General features: G+C 24.3%; 2 protein-coding genes across 2 annotated transcripts; one reads left to right on the top strand and one right to left on the bottom strand.

The window, feature by feature from the left end:
• Nucleotides 1-7,612: 7,612 nt before the first annotated feature.
• On the top strand, nucleotides 7,613-13,963 carry LOC113553970 (phytanoyl-CoA dioxygenase, peroxisomal-like). The gene is made up of 7 exons (XM_026957583.1): nucleotides 7,613-7,752; nucleotides 8,321-8,495; nucleotides 11,034-11,147; nucleotides 12,005-12,160; nucleotides 12,250-12,384; nucleotides 12,673-12,813; nucleotides 13,817-13,963. Exons 1-7 carry the CDS (start codon nucleotides 7,613-7,615, stop codon nucleotides 13,868-13,870), a joined length of 915 nt encoding a protein of 304 aa, XP_026813384.1. The 3' UTR covers nucleotides 13,871-13,963.
• Nucleotides 13,964-18,992: 5,029 nt separating this feature from the next.
• On the bottom strand, nucleotides 18,993-23,704 carry LOC113552876 (phytanoyl-CoA dioxygenase, peroxisomal-like). The gene is made up of 9 exons (XM_026955869.1): nucleotides 23,411-23,704; nucleotides 23,247-23,336; nucleotides 20,776-20,918; nucleotides 20,512-20,677; nucleotides 20,341-20,454; nucleotides 19,854-20,006; nucleotides 19,574-19,717; nucleotides 19,353-19,493; nucleotides 18,993-19,277 (listed from the first exon to the last, which is right to left on the bottom strand). The coding sequence occupies exons 2-9, from the start codon at nucleotides 23,247-23,249 to the stop codon at nucleotides 19,224-19,226; spliced, it is 918 nt and encodes a 305-aa protein (XP_026811670.1). The 5' UTR covers nucleotides 23,250-23,336; nucleotides 23,411-23,704; the 3' UTR covers nucleotides 18,993-19,223.
• Nucleotide 23,705: the final 1 nt, after the last annotated feature.

The raw sequence follows: 23,705 nt of genomic DNA, 5'->3' as shown, positions 1-23,705 counted from the left end.
AAAATAAAACGAATTAAAAAAAAAAATGAATAATGATAATACATTAATACCTATCAATTTGACAGGTCGATTCAAAATGTTGTTTATAAAATGTATGACTTGGTCATCGTAAATTATTAAAAAAACAAATTGTTAACGGTTTTTAAGTTTGAACTTTATCTTATTTTTTTCAGTACATTTATTTAAATAGACATTGACAATAACTTTTATTATTTCAAAGGATAGAAATTATAGTTTAACATTAGTAATTATTGACAGATTGCATTTTTTTATCTCAAATTAATATTATATAATGTATTTTATTTAAAAAAAAAAATGTTCAGTTGATATCGATAATAGGCAGTAGCTTTGATTATTTGAGAATAAGAAATATGTTGTACAAATATTGTTAATTAAAATTATAATAAGGTATAAAATGTATTGTGTTTTGCAGTAAGGACATGATTTGAAGGTTATAGATATTAAATCTTCAGCGGATATATAAACACAGATAGACCTAGGTACGTATTGGAAGTGCTACAGTTTCAATACGGCATAAACACGCTAGTTTTTTTGATGGGATGAGCTAAATTGCCAGCAAGTTTTAGATTATTGAAAGTCCTAAGTTCATCTAGCAATCCTATTTCTCAATAATGTTACACAGTTTGAATTCGTTTACTTTATAATCCTAGGTTATTTATTTCTTCTACATAATTTATGTAGTCAGGAACGCTGATTTTTAACTAAAACTAATGTCTATACTACTTTATTTTAACCAATTTAATAACCATATAATTTAATTATTTTCGTCTAATTTAGTTCTAAAATAAGTATAATTTTTGATAGTAAATTTAAATATAATTTAGTATGACGCACGTTGCAAAATACACAAAAGAATAGAACAAAAATAAGTATAGTAAAATAACAAATAAAAATAATAATTTTTTGTAAATAAATGTTGTAAATTCATATTTTTGCTATCTTTTTGTTTGTTCAAATTTATTGTAAGACTATATTATCTGAATATTACGATTACGTAACCTTAATCCTTAGGTTTCGTTTGCTAGTCATAATCTTTCTACGGTGGTTTATTTTGCAAATAATTATTAATCTTGATAAAGTCACTCGCAAGTACTTACTAACTCTATTTGTCTTTGTTTGGAGATTGCATTTACGACTTGCGTGCAATCAACGAAGAGTGAAATAAATCAGAAAGGAAACAATAGTCAATGCAATTTAGTACGGGGTTTGAGCTTTTATTTCAATAGATACGGGTTACTTGAAAATACTTATATGGGCTTTAAAATAAAATAAGTTTCTAAGATTTAAATATATAGGTATATATATATATATATTATATATGAGAATAAAATAAAACGAACCATTATACAATGTTAATGGCTTATAAAAAATATATTTAATGTGTAGGTATTGCATAACATTATTAACCTACATTAAAAAAGCCTAATTTTTCATTGAGAAATTAAAACAAAATTAAATATAATGTTAGATATATGTATGCGTTTTTATGAAATATTAAACAACATATTTAATACTTTTAGATTCTGAGCAAAACGATGAATGTATTGATTCTACAATATTATGGCTTTTTTGTATACTATATGTATACACGATGGGAAATAAAAAAATTCAATTTCAACTTTGATGGTGGTTTTGATTGTAAAATTAGTTCTTTTTTGTATTTTAAAGAGGTCAAAATAAAAAATTCCCACTATTTTTTAAAATAAACGGGAAAAAAGATTAAAGATAAAACGGGAAATTTTATGCGAATCCAGTTTTTAACAAAATTAATTTTGTTTGTTTAGTGCAACTCAAAACAAATAACCATAAATAATTAAAATTTTTCACCAAATGTTTATATGACAATTTTCTATATGAAATCTATTTTTTTAATATTTTGACTCTTGAGTTTATATGTTCATAGATATTTCAAATTTTCTATTATTTGTATATATCATATGTCGATAAAAAATTATTTACTTGGTAAAAATACTTGAAAATTGAATGCAAAGTTTCTTATAAGATTTTAATTTACCATTTTAAAAATACCCAAAATAATTAATTGCTATTCTATTTTTTTATTAGCGTCTGCATTTAGAACTTTGGTGAAATTCATAAAAAATTTAGAAAATTTTCAAATTATTTTTAAAAAATATTTTCATTTCATACTCAAATTTCAAAATATAATGAAAATTCCTTTAAAAATTTAATACAAATAACAAAAAAAAAAAATAAAGTTAAATTAATTTTTATGAACGTTTGATTATCAAATTTTTACGACATTGCATAATCTGTAAAATGACTATTTCTTCTCCTAAGATTTTTGATTTTTCTTTGCAATTAAAAACAAATTATAATTATTTATGGTTATTTGTTATTAATCATCATAACACTTTTATATGGTCTTTTTTTTATTTTTTTATTAATTTTCAATATATTTTATTTTATAATGGATATCAATAAACAATTCTTCACTTAATTAAAAAGCTTTTAATTTTAATTTAATACAAGATCCTATGTATAATTTGTTTCTATAGATACGTAAAAATATTTAAGATACATATAGGCGCAATTTTTATACATGTACATACATTTAAAGTTCAAATTTGACGAAATATATATTTAAATTAAGAATAATTATCCTATATATTATTTTTTTTATAATTCAAAAACATTTCGTGTGGACATAAATATTTTACATATATTATTATATTTTATACAAACAATCATATTTTTAAATTCAATATTTTCGAGAAAAACGAATTCAACCTAATGTATTACCATTAGTAAAATAAATTATTTTACCTAATAGTAACATTAGAAAAACAACGTGAAATATACTTGATGATATAAGGGGATTAGATATATGCTTAAAATCGTTTTGATACATCATTGAATTAAAATTTAACACATCCATTACAGAAGGAATGACGGGACAGAACTGTAGTACTAACTTCTAAATACTGGAAAACTTACAAAATTTTAAGGATTTGAAATTGGATTGCGTAATTTTAACAAAAATTGTTAGCTTAAAGTATTTTTAAAACAATTTAACATGAACTTAAAAAAAATTTACATTTTGAAAGTACTTTAAAATACGATTTTGCTCTATTGGTTGTGTAAAACCGTAATAGTCTTGAAACAAGACCATATGATACTTTTATTATCTAAAATAGTAGAAACATAATCGGTGATACATTATACCATTAGTAAAAAATTTTTAATAACACAAATAATTATTGTTAGTAAATTTATCTTTTACAAAATAATTATGACTTCCATTTACCTATTATATACAAGCATTATGGTCGTTCTCGCGCAACAGGGAGAGAGGATATTGAGTATAGATTTATTTTAGGTACTGTTAGAGTGAGTTTCATGTTTAACTGATATTTAGTATTGATAAATATTTATGTTTTTGAATTTTTTTAATTCCCTATAACATACGCCCAACGGTTTTGCCTCACAATGGTGGCTTTAAATTAACAGTAATTTAGTGAAAAACTGAACAGTATAAGCAATATTCCTCCAAATTGTATTATTAAATAATCTGTACTTACTTTTTCGTAATTTGAAATAGTTTTCGTTCACATCAATAATGTATAAACATTTTCAGTTTTAATATGTGAAAAAAAAAGTGATTAATATACATATTTTATGATAATAAGAATTTGAGCGAGAATTATTATTATTATTTTCTATCTTTACTTGATGTTCAGAAAACCTTATCATATGGTTTTGAACTACAACGCTTTCTACCTACTATATTAAATATTTTTTACGACTAGATTTTGTTAAAACTATCAATTGTTTAATTGTATACTAATATTATCAATGGCGTATTTATAGCTTTTTGGTGGCCTTAGGCTAAATTATTCTGGCGCTTCTATCCTTACCTCGTGGTACCAAGGAATCAACAATATTTGGTTTGAACCTTTCATAAATTTTTGTATGCACATTTTTATTAAAATAATTTATATTAAATCTTTAGAATAAACAAATGTAAAAAATACACATTTCTGCTGGCCTAATAATTTTCTTTACTTGTCAATTTGATTCTTGTACAGTTCCATAACAATGGAAATTAAAAAATCATCATATATAATCATAGTAAACATAAATAATATCAATAGCAAAATCGTATAAAAAACTTCATGTTGATTATGCGATATTATACTTTCAAGAATTTGAAACTAAATTTACAAAAAAAAAAAGACAAATGACTATAAGGCGAATATTCATAAATTTGTTTCACATGAACCTGTTAAACGACATGTCACATATATCAATAATCAAAACATATTAATTTATAAAATGTATTAAAATAATTTTTCCAAGTACCTATCTCTTGGTTTCAAAAATAAGCCGCCTTTCTGAAAAAGCCGCCCTAGGCTCTAGTCTCATAGCCTGCCCCTAAATACGCCACTAAATATTGTACATAAACAAACATAAATACCAGTATTACTTACAAATTAATAATTAAATACATAAATCATAAAGCTTTAAAAATAAGTTTACAACTTCAAAATCTACTCAAGACAGCTGATATAGCTACTACCTTCTGCGAATATCAAAACAATATAATATGTGTATATGTATATATATTACTATTAAGTTATAAAAATAATATAGTGCGTATAATTTTTATTTTTGAAAATGATCACAGTTTATGTCACCGGCTAATGAGGATTTCTTACAAGACGATTTAACTTTGACAAATCGTTTATTATTTATGGTTTTGAATTATGTAGAAGTAAAAGTTTACCCAGTGATCTATTTATCAAGAGTTTTTCTTACTTGCTTGTAACGTGTAAGAATGAAATTTACTAACACAAGCCATTTCTTTACACTACAAATAACAAATATCTCTTATATTATGAATCATTAATTATCATTATGAGTTAAAAGGACGTTAGATCCACAAGTGTTGTTTTCGTTTTACTTACGCATTACATAGCTAACTTAGAATAATCCATTTTACTCTGTTATTATTAAGATTAGAGAAAATATGTATTTAATATATAATTTCGTTGGATTTTTTTTTATATTTCAATTTTGAAGAAAGTTATGAGTATTTTAAATTTAAAAAAAAAAATTTACAATATTAAAAACGTATAACTTAATTTAAAATTAAAAAAATAAATGAATCTACTTGAGCTTTAGATGATAGTTTTACCTTTAAATTATTTAATGCATCAATATACTCTAGTATTAATTATGATAGCTATAAATTGATTATTCTAAACGTAAAATATGTTATGTCGCGCATTTGTCAACGGAGATTACACATAAAGATATAACGTCTTCTTAATTATAAGCCAAAATATACAACACTTTGAAATAATAATTGCTTTAGTAGTATGGCGAAAAAGCTGCGTCGAAATTTGAACTTTTAATAAGAACCTGACAATTTCTGTATAAACCAAGCGTCGTCAAAAATCATTATTCAAATGCAAGGAACACGTTAAAATTTTTTGAAATCCTTGATAAGAAAATAAGAAAATCAATAAAATAAGCACGTAGTTAATCGGTTAAATTAATGACTAATACATTCCAATAACGTAAAGTAATATTATGAAAAGCTAACCATTTTCTCTTATAAACCTCTTCAAGTCTTCCGGTCCCTGTTAAGTCGATCTGTGATGGGTTTAGGATCAAAAATATGTTATACGTGAATTCAAAACTAACCGTGACTAGGCTTAATCTATGGACTTAGCGTTTTGTAAACTTAATGAGGTGGTCTAATGCAGCACAAAGAAATTAGAAAAGGATTATAATAAAACGCATGCGCAATTAGTTTATTAGTGACCTACTGCAATTTTAAATAAATTAATAATTATTATCTATATAAACGTATATTTTGTTACTATCAGGTTTTCTGTTTCATATATTTTTATAAAATTAAGGGCAATATGCATTGAAGCTTTTTTTATGATCAAACAAATATTACAATTTAACAGAGTTTTACATCATTTTAATTTCAATACAAATTTTATACTTTAATATTTCGTAGAAAATGTTCTATTACCGACCTACTTCCAAAGTTAATGTCAGTATTCAGTAATATTATTAATAATAAATTACTAACACATATACGTATTTGTTATATCTATCTAAATTGTACATAATATTCTCTTCTTTTTCACTGCCTATATGACATAAAAATCAATTAAAACATTTTCCGTCTTGTTTAAATTATCCTTCATTTTCGTGGTACTATTCTTTTTGCGTTGTTTAGTATATCGTATCCTGTTTTCTCGGACGTATTCATCACGACTTTATCTCACAGTTCACTTTTCTCGTATTATTATTATCATTCATCATTTTCAGTTAATTTTAAATGCTCTATATAGTTTTTGATTTCATTCAAAATAGGTCTACTACATTGTGTTTTTGTCAGCTGTGTGGATGTAATACATAGACAGTAAGTAAGTCTGATAAAAATATTTTTAAATTAAATTTAAAAAAATCCGTTATTGGAATACTTCAAGATATTGTGTATTGTTTATTACATTCAACACAAATCATTTTTTATCATACTTATAAGTTATAAGTACACTATATAATATTACTCTATACTGTTATGACAATTTATTTTATTACTATATAATCAAAGAACAAATATGAATTGAAAATATAACTATTTGAAAACTAGCGACATATTAAAGTTCATGGTTTTATTTAATTAATCAAGCAGGTATAGCTTATTTTAATATCATTTTTTATCTCTTATACCTACGTTTTGTATTTATTATTACTATTGTATAACCAGTTACCCAGATCAGCCATCTTTTTGATTAAGATCGACCGACAGTAATGTTTATACTATAAAGTGATTTAATTATTTCAAATACGAATAAGGATGAGTCATAAAAACGTGTAATAATAGTTTAACATTAAATACAGAGTTAAAAATGTTATTTAATTTTTTAGACTTTTATCATTAAAAAGTACATAAAAAAAACATTTTATGTTTTCAAGACGAATATTTTTATATGATGACATGAAAAAAATAGTGTACATTCTGCTCAATATTATGTGAAAATTAAAATCAGTAAATTGTATATAATATATGTTTATTTCTATGTACATTTATAATTGATTTTCTTACCTTAAGAATTACGTGTTTTATGCAGTTTTCATAAATAACAATTTGAAAAAATATGACACTCTTAACCGTTATTCGTAGTTCATAACGACTTTAAATTTTAGTCCCATCTTAAATATTTAACTATAGTTACAGACTACAATTTTTTCCCGACCAAATTACATTTATTTATCAAGTTTTATTCTTCAATTATTAGAAACGCCCCAGATGTGAGTTTTAATGTGATAATACCATTAATTAAATATTTATTAAAATACCTAATACTTATATTTGCATTTTAAATGATAAATAAGTATGTATAATAGCATTAAATTATCATGTACTTACAATAAATAACGTAAGCATTAATTTGCTATTTTTTTTTTCAAGTTTGAAATTTCAATAGTTTTGGCGCATGATTTAATCATACTTTTAGTTTTTTAATAACATAAATGTTTGGATTCTACTTATTGTTTGTTATAAATTTTATTGTCTGTATGCATTTTATATTTTTTTAACAGAATCATGTCATATCAAAAAAATTACAAATACACGTTATCTTCAAACAATGGGATTCTATCAACGGAACAAAGGGATTTTTTCGAAATTAATGGATTTATTATCATTAAGCACTTGATACATAAAACATTGTTGGATCGATTCAAGTAATTAATAACTACTGTACTTAACTTCATAAATTAAGTATGCCAATACATACGACATAATTAGAATTCAGCTCAAATTTTTAAATTAAATAATATCCTATAGCAGTACGAAATGTTACCAAGACATTCAAATGCCTACGCTCCAATATCCACAACCATCACAACCCTCTGATCTTAGCAATGTCCGTTCATTCTTAGTGACTTCAGAAGAGGCTTAAAATGAACCTGGTATCGTGACCTACTAATCGACTAACTTTCCCCACTCCATATCACAAAATTCCATCTCTGGATAGACTCTTCTTTCAAGTCTTCATTTCTTATCAATTTAACTTATTTATTTTATTAAACATGATTTGTGATTATTGTAAAAAAAATATTTACAGATTTTACAAATTTTAAACTAAAATCAAAAAATATATATATATATCCTATAACAGCAATAATTATGAGCTGTAGAACATTACATATTATATATAATACTAGAAATTATCGGAGTGCTAATTAAAAATATACTTAAATACATCGCTGTGGAAGAATTTAATAATTTTGTTTTCACTCTGCTTTTTAGACAAAGATTCATCGATATATGTGAAAATAAGATCAATCGAGGAGGAATAACTGTGATGAAAGATATATCATCAGTTAAAAAAAATCAAGAAGTAATTTCTAATGAGCGTATCGTTAATAAGATTCAAGACATATTATGGGATGATGTATTCGAACAATACTTTCTACACCCACAAGTATTTTATTTTTTCATTATAATAAAAATAATTGAATTACAATTTTTAAAGGTTCTGATATTGTAAATAACTTAGTTGTATTTTTATTCATGTAGTATTATACACATATACACATTACACATATGTGATACGCACACTTTCTTTTCTTATATAAAATGGTATTTACATTGCATTTAGTATTAATTTATACAATAATATTAATAATAATATAATAGGTATAAAAATATATAATATATGAAAAAAAAATTAAATAACTACTTACACCATTATATATTAATATAATGTACAGTGTACCTACCAACTATAATTGAAAATAGTTAAATAAGTATTGAAAATTTGAAACAACAAATATTTAACTTGTCTAAGCTCGCTAAGCAAAAATAAGATGATTTATTCGAAACTGTTTTTATGATTATTTATTATTATTATTGTCAATTCATCGTCAATATTGAATATAATAACGTAGGATCGGGTCATATAATATAATACATATATATAATATATTATATACCTATCATATTTCCCCATATATTGGTTTATAATGTGGTTATTATATCGTTTCGTCGATAATACGAATGTGTGTCAGTTTACGGCAACTCTAACTACAGAATAAAAATAATTTGGAACCCTCGTTTCTTTGAAAAATCAATAATGTATTTACTATTTTTGTTTTGTTATCAAGTGTTTAACTGTACTTTTTATTATTATTTGTTGACAACAGACACGTAATTATATTAATACTTCGAACGAATCGTGTCCAATGATATTGTGGTTGGTATACTTTTAGTGGGTACTCGGGGTCAAATTGGTCAAATAATAATAATATGTGTTCGAGCTAGATGGACATTGAAAAAATTGAGCGTCGTATTATTATAGTATTATTACTATAATTTTACCTGCGGCCTATAAAAACGGATACGTAATGATTTTCGCCGTGTCGATATGGTCGACCCCTATTAATAAGACTAGTGTGTTTAACATATTGCCGGCACAATATAATAAAATACCAATAATATAATGATTCGATGAAAAACTACCGACCAAATAATGTCCATTTTTTGTAAACTCGAACAGTTAAATAATCAACACGTTTAGAATGTATATAAGCAAATTAGCCAAACAAAATTTGATCAACGTATTAGAAGTTTTATTTAAAAATAAACAAATTGTTGCAAAATGATGTTTATGTTTTGTACTTTGTATACAAAAATGTTCTTATTATATTGAAAATAAAATTACAAAGTTTTTTTCTTTTATGTTGTATACTGTTTGAATGAGTCCCAAAAATTATTAGTAAATAAAATTATAATATAATTACTTTAAAAGCGTATTTTTAACGCACGGTGGTAAAACAAAATGTGTTTAGAAACTTTAATATTAAAAAAAATATATATATTCTTATGTAGGTGTTATAGTACTAACAACTTTATCATTAAAACTCATTAATATTGTGATTTAATACAACATTTAGATTAACCTTGAATTATCTTGATAATATAATATAACGTAAAATATAGTATTTATTTTTATTTTTCCGAATGTTTAGTAAAAAAAATTATAGCCAAGTTATTATCATAACTTATTATTATTATTTTTCATGAAAAATGTATAAATGTGTAGGTACTTAAAAATAATTGATCGAAATATTAATATATTAAAAACGAAAATAAGTAAAACATTTAAAAATTATAATATCCCTATATAAAATATTATACTTAAGCTAGCTTAAAATCTAACTTATTATCAAAAATAATCTTTTCGATACAATCATCATAAATTGAATTCTAGAAGTTTATAATTTATTCTTCAGAGTTTATTTTTCATTCATAATAATATCAAACTAATCCTTTATAATTAAATCTCATCATTGCTCAAAATTAAAATGTATTGAAGCATTAAACGTGATAAATTAATCAGTTGTGTTCAACGTTTTTATTTCTAAATAAAAATAATTTTCGCCTCTTTTATAATTAAAAAAATATTTTTTCGAAAATTTATTGTTAATATCTTTCATGGACAATGAATGATTTCAAAGTAACTTTTAATAATTATTTAACTAAAAGTAAAAGCCAACTTTCTAACTATTTGTATTTCGACATCAAAATTTCCCACATTCCACGAATAACTATGTTTAACTTTCAAAACAATAAATATTTAAAATATTAAGTATCATACTGTTATCTACTTTTAACTTACTCTAGTTATTATTCAATTATTGAACCTAGATATAGCAATTTTGTTTTTAAGCCAAATCGTCAAAGTTTAGAAAACATATTATAACATTAAAGAATTATTAAGAGATTCATAGTACGTAAATAGAAATCAAATTTAAAAAAATTGAATTATCCAATAACTTGAACGGCTATAATATGAATAGTCTATGAAATGTTTGACATTATTACCTATTTATATTATACTTTTCTGATAACTTTTAGTTATGCATGACAATTATTTTTTTTGTTTTTAAATGGGTAGGTACCTACATCATTTTATTGTATTTTGAAAATAAAGAAATAAACTATTTACTTATTTTTATAGTTACTCGATTATGTACAATGTTTCACTGGAAATAATATAATGGCAATGCATTCAATGTTAATAAACAAACCTCCAGATACTGGTTCGATGACTTCGAGACATCCAATGCATCAGGTAAAAAATATAATCACGTCACGCACTTCATATTAATTTTGATTTTTCTAAACATCGAAGAAAGACTAATTATACGTTAGATTCGAAAAGACAATTCTAAGTAAAGTTTACCCTATATTAATGTCTTTTAAATGCGTTATAAGTATTTGTTTTCAGAGAATCAGTTTAGATATTCTCAAGTAAAAAACTGAGTAGAATATAATCAAATTTCTACTTTTCCGCATTCTGGTTTTCTGAACTATTGGACTTTATTACTATTTTTTATATGTCCATGTATCTAAATCATTGATTTATGACTAAAAGCTTATTTTCTCCTTGATCTAACAACCATTAAATTCGTTAAATCCACTCACACTCTTTAGAATATGTTATATTATTGATTTTACATATAATATATTTTTAAAATATATTTTATTGGAATTAATTTGATTAACAATAAACTTAAAAAACTTTATTGTTCTATAAAAAATATAAATACTTATTATTATTATATTTACTTTTTATTAAGGCTTTACGAGTATTTTTACGTCTTTGTAGCGTCTTATTATACTCATACTAAAGCCTAAACTTACCTTATATAGTTATAAATTACAACTTTAATATAATAGTATAGGTACACCGTACATTCGTTATAATTTATAAAAAAATCTTAAAATTATTTTTAAGTATTAAGGTAAAATCAAATGAACATTTTTTTCAGCCGCATTGAAGTGAGTATTTAATTCCATGTCAAAAAACATAAAAGTCAAGAGTTGTGACATGGTATTATCATCGCGTTAATTAAATTTTGTAATTAATTTAACTTATATACCTTTTATAGTTTTTGTTATCTTTTATTATTTTTAACTTTATTTTAGGATTTACATTACTTTGCCTTTCGCCCAGCTGACAGAATCGTAGCTACGTGGACAGCTATGCAAACGGTTACAAAAGCTAACGGGTGTCTGTTTGTATTGCCGGGTTCGCATATACAGCCGGGCAAACTTCTTCCACACGAATATCCCGAATGGAAAGTAAGAAATATTATGGTTGTTGTATTATTATTATTATTCATTTATATAATAAAAAAAAATATTTTCTGATGCATTATTGCGTTTAAAAGGGTGGCGTGAATAAAGGTTTCCATGGGATTATCGGCTACGATAGTCACGAAAAAAAATATTTGGATATGAATCCCGGTGACACGGTATTTTTTCACCCATTACTAATACACGGATCTGGACCAAATACGTCACAAGTATGTATATGATGATATGTATGTATTTATATTTTTAAAGCTGTACATGCAAAATATTATGAAATCTCTCTATATACATTATTATTATTAATATTACCATATTTTATAATACGGAAACACCTATATTGTACCTACACTAAAATTTAAAAAAAAAAAATCCTAAATCATTATTTACTATTCTTGCATTAATTAAGTAACTATTGAATAACGCAGTGTTTCTTAAATAACATCAATTTATGTAAATATATATTTAAATTTTATGAATACATATATATTTGTTATACAAAGGAAACAAGAAAAGCAATTTCTTGTCATTTCGCATCCTGTGAATGCCAATATATAGATGTAACTGGTACGACACAACAAAATATCGCTATTGAAGTCAAAGAAATAGCACGTCGGAGAGGTTTCAATGACATGGACTTTAAAGTAATAATATATGTGTATCAGTGGTGTAGTGGAAGGTATACGCGGTTATACAGCGTATCCCAAAACGCTAAAATTCTTAAATGCGTATAGGAAAGAAAAGAAAACAAATACGCGGGTATACGGTCGTAGCTTTTTGGATGATAACCATATTACCACAATTTATTAATAATATACTTATAATTTGAACATTTCTAATCATTTTTTTTTTTATTCTCATAACTCCAAGAGAATTGGTGTATTAGAATAATTAATTATGATTAATTATAAAATTATAAGAAATAGGAAAATTTAAAATTGTCCAAACGTCAAAACAAATATTTAAAATTAAATTAATATTATGAGTTATGCCGACGGCAATATGGTATATAGGTATAAGACATGAGGAAAATAAAATACTACAATTGGACCGTAGATTTTTATTAAATACATCTGTACTAGTACAAGGAATTAGAAACTTTATTCATAATAATACAATGAATGAAGAAATACAGGAATTAAATATACTTATAAAAACATTGCTAGTTACTCTATACAGCAGAATGTGAACGGGGATTTAGTTAACATAATATGTTCAGATCTAAGATCTAAATTGACAATAAAAAATATAACAAATCTTATGTTTATCAATATAAATGGGCCACCTCTTAGTATATGAAACTCAACCAAATATGTGAATTAAAAGCTGGCTGTTGCAGCACAGATCGGCCGATGATAACTGTTCAAGGAAAATGTAGCCATTAGAAAAACAAAGTGGAAAATTTTTTAAATTATAAATAAATACATTTGCTATAATGAAATTATTTATTATTATTTATTTAAATATATTTATAATAATAGATAAATTTAAGTTAATTAGTATACGGGGAGTGTGGGGAGCAGAGCCCCCCACGCATTACATATTTCTCAATTTAGGTGTATACCCAAAAAAATATTTATGACTACATCACTGATGTGTAATAACTATACAATATGACTTAATTAAAAAATATTTCACATATTTCAGGACTTTTGGAAGTTTCGAAGCCGACTAGTACGTGGATTGAAAATGCATTTATGACGTGGTCTTAATAAGCTGCAATTTAAAAAAATTATTTCACATAATTTATTTAACCTTTATTTACATATCTTTTTAACAATTTTAATTAGTTTATTAGTGACGCCTATCTATCTATTATAATAATTATATTTATAAACCAACACAAATACTACACACTACACATATATATTATATTTAATATTATATATATCTATATATTTTTATTTTATTAGTTTTCGATAAAAAGTTACAATAAATCCAACAAAAATTCTGGGTCGCCATTTAAAATTTTTATACGAAGATAAACATTTTATGAAGTCAATTACAACATTTTTATATAGACCAAAACTATTTTCATTAATAACAATCTCATATATATTAAAGTAATTTTTTTTATAATTAATCAACTATGTTATATATAGTATGTATTACTTATCTAATAGGTATCTACTTATAATCGTACATAAAAACTATAAAATATGATTATTCTAATGATCTAATGAAAACGAAAAATTATTATTCGGCAACGGGCAATTCTGAGTCATATAGCTATGAAATATATGACAAACCTATATTCATTAAACAACATACATAATTTATCTTTAATAAAATATATTTTAATTTCATATAGTTTTATATTATTTAAAATATAAAACGTTTTAAAATGTTTACACTAAGATAATATACAAATTAAAATAGTTTCTCCCTAAAATGCAAGTCATTAAACTGTTGAACCAGACATGTTAGTATGTTACACTCAAAGTATCAACTATTTTACTTATCAAGTATTTCAATTTTATTAAATAGTTTACAACGCATACATAAAAATGAATTGAAAAAAAATATTTTATAAAATTTTTTTTAATTTTATTCATTACCAACACAACATGTACAATTAAATGATTTATAATCATATTCGACAAATATTAAATTGTATTTTAATTGAAAAAAAATTAAAATAATTATTTATTTTATGATAAAGGCATTTTTTAAATTTTAAATTACACAAAAAAAAACACATTAATAATTATTAATTTATGTATACTATTTTCATTAATGAACAGTAATTATAGATGGCTTATTGAAATAAGCTTTATGGACCAGATCCATTTGTATACGTGATGAAACATTTACTGCATCCATTGAAAAAAAAAAGATGAGAACAAGGCAAAATCGTTTTCCTATAAATATTTCAAATCTGAAATCTATTTTCAAATTAAGTCTTCAAACAAATAAATTTTTCTGAATATTGTTTGTAGAAAACTGGTTAATTTTTTACTTGTTTTACACACCGTGTAAGTTGATAAATGTGCTAAATTTTTATTTTGTTATTATATTTATTTTACATTCTAAAAACCCTAACATGGCTATAATAATTGAATACATGTCCAATGTCCCTTGTAATTTTAAATTTATTTTACACGAATATAATATACAACGCTAATGTTAACATGTTAACATAAAATCCTTCTCCTTTAAAAAAAAAAAAAAAAAAAAAAATATAAAATAATAAATACAAAAAAATGGCAAGCAACAGGTATCGCCATGCAGCATACTTCTATAATAAAAGCTAATATTATATTTGATTGTAAAAATTACAATAGCTTATTTTTTTTCAAATATGAGCTTTCCAACTATACAAACACGCAAGTCTAATTTTGAAATTTGCACGAAACTTCTTTTCTTATTGCATCGGTGTACCTCATCACCATGCTACAAATTCGACCGAGATGGGGAATCTGCCTATGGGGGATTGTACATAGCACTTTGTATAATTTTCAACTTGGTTTAAACTACTTTCTAAACTTTTCTGATATCTCTAAAAACGATCACTGAAACTTTTTTTAAAATAGGTTAAGCTGTTTTTTAATCTATATAACTGATTAAAAACTACAAAGCATAAGGACATTTCTATTTGTTGGACATTTGAATAATAAACGATAAATGTCATCATTTCTTATTGTTATTTTATTTTTAAAAAAATCCAATAGCCAACGTGTAGTAATATAATAGACAGTAGATTGGATAAACTATACTAATTTTTATTTTTATTTTCCCTAACTGAACTCAATTAAAACTTTGTATAATAAAAATATTTATTGATTTTTATGAGCCTAAACAAAATTCATGTGTGAACTGCCATATTATAGTAACTTACAGTGATTAAAACTAGAAGCTTAAGCATCCTCTTATATTGAAATCGGCCCAGTAGTTTAGTCAAAACTCGTTTCACATTTTTATATATCTATATGGCCTATTATATGTAGCCATGTAAGTGTATTAATTTTTAAACTACCTATGTTATGTCCAATACTTAATTACAGTTAAAAGTTATAAATAAATTTAAAATTGCCTGTAATCATCAAGTATTCCAATCATTAGATATAACACAATATGATAAGCTCATTAAAAGTAATGTTAACAATCAGAGAAAATTGTAAACATATTTAAATTATATATATTGTTTAAATATATCTATGGGAAAATACAAAAACTGACTGTTGAATACTTTACTCGCTTCACTTTCATAAAGCATGGTGAATGATGTTGTACCCATAAAAAATTAATTATTATGATAATAAATTTTAAACTAAGGATAAATAATTTATCTTTTGAAATACACTTCAAATAGGAACTTGCTTAAAATAATGTTTGTAAGCTGATGTTCTATTAACAATATTTGACTTGAATATCTAATAGATTTTTTCCTCGCAAGAGACTAATAAAAAGTAACAAAAATAACAACTAAGTATCTTTTGAAATTAATCTCAATTGAATAAATAGTCTCAAATTTCTGAGTACTCCCTCAACAAGCAAAATATAAAAATAAAAATGAACTAGAAAAAACATACCATTATAAAGCCAATATATTTCTAGCTTTGTACCTTAAAACCTATAAAAGACAGAAAATAATTGATTTATCTTCACTTTATAAACTTGCAAAAAGTTTTATTTTTCGTTATTCATACATGTGTGCAAGTTAATGTTCGTGTCCGAGTTGCTTACTTTTGCAATTCATTCGTGTCTTAGTTTTTTATAGTATGGAAACTTATTATGCTTATACCTCATACGATCAATAATAACTGGAGTCCTGAACCTTTTTTAAGTACTTAAAATATATTTATTAAAAAATTGTATGCATGTGGTACCTATATTGTATATTGAAGCACTGTTAACAGGTGTAAATATACGTGCAACGTACTTTCTATTATAATACTATAATCCTGTATAAAGTTACAATAGTTTTTCTTAATAAATTCTTATTGGAATTATTGTAAGTTCTCGTCTTCGATGGTTTCCCTGCAGACCTTAGCTGCAGCACACTTTAATAAAGTCGTTATCGTGCATTATAAAATATAATCTATCAACCTTTAATATATATATATATATATAAGTATAGGTGTGTCGTTCTCACTCCATAAACTTGCACTCAATAATTGACCTTAACTGCGTCAAGTTTATTTTCAACAAACAGCAACTTATCGCATAATATATACGTGTCGTCGGATGTAAGTGTGATGAACTGGTGACGTTTCCTAGGTTTCTATACGCGATAAGAATAAATATTATTCGTACTTGCGAGTGTACACGAATAGAAGTACACGACGATATAATAAAATGACGCATCTGCACCGAAATGATTCTACCCTACACTTCCGAGAACATGCCACCGTCATTTGAATTTAATAGAGTTCTAATACCAATATAAATTAAAATACCTACGTGACTACAATGTATACTGTATAAATTCAAAAATAAAAATAATCCATTTCTGTTGCAGTTGTCGTTTCAAATAACATTGTGATTGTATGATGGGGTACCTACCTATAAGTTATATCTCATACATTATACAATTTACATTTATCGATAACATTATGACATTTGTACAAATGAATTCTGCATCCGATGTCAGCCTCGGCGGAAAAGACGTATTGTTGGTACGCAAGTTCGTAAAGTAGTGGTTATGTGTATGTAAAGTAAAATATTTGTATATACCTATTGGCTATTGCTAACAATTCAGGAATAAAAAGTTCAAAATTGACTGACATCCATAGTGTGAATCTAATGAATATATATATATATATAATATTATAATAGGTTGATATATATAATGGCATACAGATACAGCCGATACAAGAGATTTTTTCGGAGGGGTAATAGAATAGGAATACAATAAACAGTTGTACCTCTCGACCCCGATCAAATAATTTACAAGTCCTAAATAATTCCAATAAAATGCCAGTAAATATATTTTATGACATTTCGTGAAACAGGGTTACGAGTGTTATGCGACCCCCTAAATCTCCTCACTATTATAGGTTGTATGTATTCCACTGTATTTATTGATTTCATAAAAACAAAAAACCGTAAGTACTTTGGTCATAGAAACAGGTAATCGATTATTATTATAAAACGATTTATTGTTATTAACATAACGATTGTCGATTTAAATTAATTCAAAAAATTTCATGTACTTTTAAAAAATAATATTATCGATGGTGTACCTTTAGTAGCCTATCTAAAATATGATATGATTATAAGTTCATTATTAAACTTTTAAATACATTCAAAAATTAATTTTTTTTAACCATGACATTCTGTGTGGTCATAAAATTTGCATGTTTGTTGATACAAACGACCAAGAATTTAAAATACATTTTCAGTAATTTTATTTCAAAAGCTATACTTATTTAATGGACTATATAAATAAATAATAAGCCATATCTTAAGTGAATTAATTGAAATATTAACGCCCAACAATTTGAATTTTTTTATAGCAAGATAGCAATTTATAAACCAATTATTATTAATGAAACAGTTTTATTTTATTAAAATGTAGTGATTAACCAACTATTATAATAATAATTATTATTAAAATAGTATTGAATTTAATCATAAAACTATACTTTTCTTACACTGGTAAATTACTCAAAAAACATACTTTTATATTGCTTATACCTTAAATTTTAAATAATTCAATAATAGTATTCACACTATCTATTTATAAAATGTGTGAATAATATAAATTTATTTTTATCCACTGTAAATATTTTTAATGAGCTATCTTATAATATAACAGTAAACAGCTATATTTATGAATAAATTGTACATTTCATAAGTGGTAAAATAATATAAAATAATATAGTCATAGAACACTATTTACTGTAAACTCATAAAATTGATATTTTTTTCATTTGTTCACATATCTTTATAAATGTTTTTACCTATACTACATATATCTCCACATATACTTTAATACACCATTGATTACCACTAATAATAGAAGTTAGTTTATGTAAACATAACATGTACTAACATAAAATCCACAACCTTATTTGAATATTTCAATTTAATAATAGAATTTATTTTACTACTACAAATTTGCTCTGACTCCGCGAATAAGTCGACAATGATTTTTCCAGACCAACTGTTAAAAAAAAAATCAAATGTAATGCAAAATTAATGTTTAACCTATACTATGACTAAAATATTAATTACATACTGTGTAATCAACGTCTTTTAATCCTCTTTTAGCCAATATATCTAATACTTCATTTTTTATGTTATCTTGAATTGTACCAGATACGTCAATATAACAACAGTTGGATGAAGCATAATGAACAGAAATTGCTTTACGAAATCCCTGGAAAAAAAAAATTAAAATATACATATAATTTTAAATAAAAATAAATAACATAAACACTTAGATTAAATTATATATACTTGAGTTTTATTTATTCCTGAACCATGAATCAATAGAGGATGGAAAAAAACTGTATCCCCTTTTTCCATTTCCAAAAACACTTTTTTTTGATTATTATGATTATTGTTAGTTTTCATTTCATGGTACATTTTATTTATTTCTCCCTACAAAAATTAACAGTACATTTTTAACTGAAAAACATTGTTATTATATAAACATTGTTTTCAATATATAACCAATATAATTATTAGCTATAAATACTTAAATAATAGATTTTTAATATAAAAAAACTGAACTAACATCTTTAGGTTCTGGATAATTATGAGGATATAAATCCCCAGTATGTGTTCCTGGTAACACATAAAGACACCCATTGTCTACTGTGACTGGAACACAAGCTGTCCAGGATGCTACAATCAAGTTGGCAGGACGAAATGGAAAATAATGAAGATCCTTAAAAAAGTGAACATAAATTAATACCTGCTACATTTCATACAATATAAAATAAACAGATAAAAAGGAATTAGTCAATTTTAGGAAAATTTTATTATATTATCTTACAGAAAACAATACTTTAAATCATTTTTATAGCAAAATTTAAATAACTGATATATTAATATTTATTTTTAATATTAAATAAGCTATGAAAAAAAAATACAATTACAGTCAAAACTAAAATCAGACCATTTTTTTATTGTTTAAAGAAAATTAGTAATCTTTCCTTATTACTTTCCAACACACACAGTACATATATTAAAATTTTAAATGCAAAAATATAAGTTTGTACTTGATGAACTGGGTGGCGAGAGCTATTGGTGCCAATATCTGGTTGTTTGTTGATAAACATTGAATGCATAGCCATAACATTTGGTCCAATAAAGCTTTCTATATAGTCCAACATCTAAGTTTAAAATAATTACTTCATTTTTGATTATCTAACCTGTTATTTGAATAGTACCTTTGGGTATCTAGCATATTCATAAAATTCTTCATCCCAAAGAATGTCCTGTGCTTTACCATATAAGTATTCACCTTGATCACTGGTTTTCATGCGGGATATATCTTTCATCATAGTTATTCCATCCCTTGAAACTTTTCCATGACATAGGTCTACAAATCGGTTGCTATTATTTCACAAACAACATTTGTATTAGACATTAGTATAATACTATAGCTTATTTAATACACAGTAAAACATTTTAATTAAAAAAAAAACCATTACCAGCATCTGTCTAACAAATAATCAGGTATTAGTTTAGGAATTACTAAATATCCATTTATTTCGTAAAAATCACGTTGTTCTATTGTTAACATTAAATCTGACACAGAATATTTATAATCAGAATTTGTATTGTATTTATATTCCTATAAATTAAAAAAAAGATTATATTAACCTTAAAATATTTAATAACTATGTACCATACAAAAAATATATTCTTCATTAATAACTTCAACTTAATTTTAATACATTTAAGAATATTTTATTCATAATAACTTTTAATTAAGGCCATATATACTACCTACATAATTTATATTATTCCAATATTATTTATCGTGAAATAGTTATATTAAGTATATTGGTATGCCCAGTGGCATACATAGGGAGGTGGGATTCTAAGGGTCAAACGCCTATCGAAATGTATGGTTGGTACAGGCATTGATTTTGATTGTATAATTTATTGGAATTTAAGAATCAAAATTTTTTCTACCCCCCCCCCTGAAATTAATTTCTATATACGCCTACTGGGTATACCATGGTTACCTATAAAGTTCTACCTGAAAATGAATAGGTATTGGCTTTACATTTAATTGGTATTTGCCTATATAATAATTAAAATATAAAATAATTTATGGCAGATTAATTTTCTTTACAAAAAAATAAATAAAAATAAGATCTTACATTAACTTTTAACTACAATTTAATAGTCTGATACAGTAAATTAGTATTACACCGAATTAAAAAAAAAAAATAAACCTATCATTATCCATCAACTTATCTATTTTAGTTGTTTTTTTAAAAAACTAGTTACATCATTCATTGTTATTTATTTTTTGCCTTGTAATTTTGGTATAGAAACAATAATTTATGGGCAGGGTGTGGGATATGTTTAATTATATTATTATTGAAAGTTACCTAGGCAATGAGTAGTAAGCAGATAAAAAAATTTCTGAATAGCTATTAACTGAAAACTAATAAACAGGTATTATTTTTCTATGGTTTATACCATAAAGTTTAGTGAGTAGAGACAGTAAATACCATCATGTCAATAGGTACAGGAAGACATCAAAAGACAACTGTAACATAAATAACCGTGACCAATTGGATAAATCAGCGTTTCTTAAACTTTTTGAAATCACGGAACACAACAAAATAATATTTTTTTATGCGGAACCCCTATTAAAATTATCTTCAAAAAGGAGGATACTACTAAACATGACAATAAATAACAACAATGATAATATATCTAATATACTAAATGTCTAAATACAGCAAAATGTAATAAAATTAATTATTTAGGAGGTATCGTAACATTCAAAAGTAATATAATATTTGACTTTTATTATAATATTGACCTTTTTTATGTTGTATTAGTACAAAATAATATTTACCACCATAACTCATTCACCATAAATTTTGCTAATAGTAAAATTAAATCAAAGATTGTAAAATGTATTTACAATAAATAAATAAACAATAAAATCAATAGGTAGTTAATAGTTATAAATATAAATGTACAATGTACATAACTATAAGTTAAACCTAAATAAAAATGAGTATGGGCATTTATTTTATGTAAAAACATCATTTTATTGAATATAGATTTATGAATTTTGATTAAAAATTATCAGATATCATAACATTAATAAATTAATATTGTGAAATATTATATTCAATATGTCATAAATTATAATTGAGAATATTGTAATACATGAGATAAAATAATAGGTAAACTATTTACCATTTCTGTTAAACAAATCTACTATTCTAGTGCAGTTAATTTACACCTTTTTTTAAAAATATGATATCTACCTATTGCTCTTCACAGCACATGTCTTAGTTACAAACAGCTATTTCTTCAACAAAAAACTTTCTTTTTGATTTTTAGGTTATTATTTAATTTCTTACACCTAATTAGATAAATATAATTGTATTTTATAATACATTGATATAAATTAATTTATATTTTGTTAAATATATTTGTATTAATTAAAATTATTATGAAAAAATTAACTTTTAAAAGCTTTACGGCTCATTAGTTGATAGTTTCAACTTGAAACCATTGTTTTAATATGTTATTAGTCTTGTTCATTAATTTGTTTTTTTTATTCAATAAATACTTTTATTTGTTATATGATTAAATTTTTAAAGATAAATATTAAATCAAAACTTTTTGTTATACATTTTGACAAAAATAAGAACATGAATATTTACATAATTTGACTTTTTTATTACATAAAAATACGCGTCCTAAAATAGAGGTATTGTGTCGCCTATTAAATAAACTTTTAGTAACACTATAAAGATATTAGGTATCAAATATACAGCGATACATTTATACAGGGATTAAAAATTTTATTTTATTTTGTTCTTAAATCATTATTTAAACTAATAAGATTTAATTTATAATCCTCTCGATACCCAACACTAATTAAAATAAGAAAATGTATCTTAAAATAAAACATTTTACTCACCATTGTACTGTTTCAGTAAGCAATATTAATAAACGCACAAACACAACAAGGTTGGTCGTTATTTGTTAATGGAATGACTAGAGTTTAAGCCTATAAACAAACCATTATCATTGTTTTTGTTATTATCTTATATTAATTATAATAATATAGTATTAAATATTTACAGATACAGCAGCGGATAGTGGTACAGTACTATTGTAGACTGCAGTTGAAGCATAGAATAAAAAACTGAATAATTAATCTAAGGTTGAGGTTGTAGTACTAAATTTAGAAGGAATATTATTATCGAGTGTATATATTATATATTTAATGAAATTGATGCATTGGTGTTTTAATCATCTATTGTTACATTCAGTGCTAATATCGTGGACCTTTCACCTCAGTAATCATTTTGAACAAGGCAAAGTGGATCTAACATTTCCACTTCCCACCAGTAAAAGGACATAACCATTAATCTTA

This window comes from Rhopalosiphum maidis, chromosome 2 (assembly GCF_003676215.2).
Source record: "Rhopalosiphum maidis isolate BTI-1 chromosome 2, ASM367621v3, whole genome shotgun sequence".
NCBI lineage: Eukaryota > Metazoa > Arthropoda > Insecta > Hemiptera > Aphididae > Rhopalosiphum > Rhopalosiphum maidis.
The sequence above is the reverse complement of the archived record's forward strand: the minus strand, read 5'-3'. Positions and strand labels throughout refer to the sequence as shown.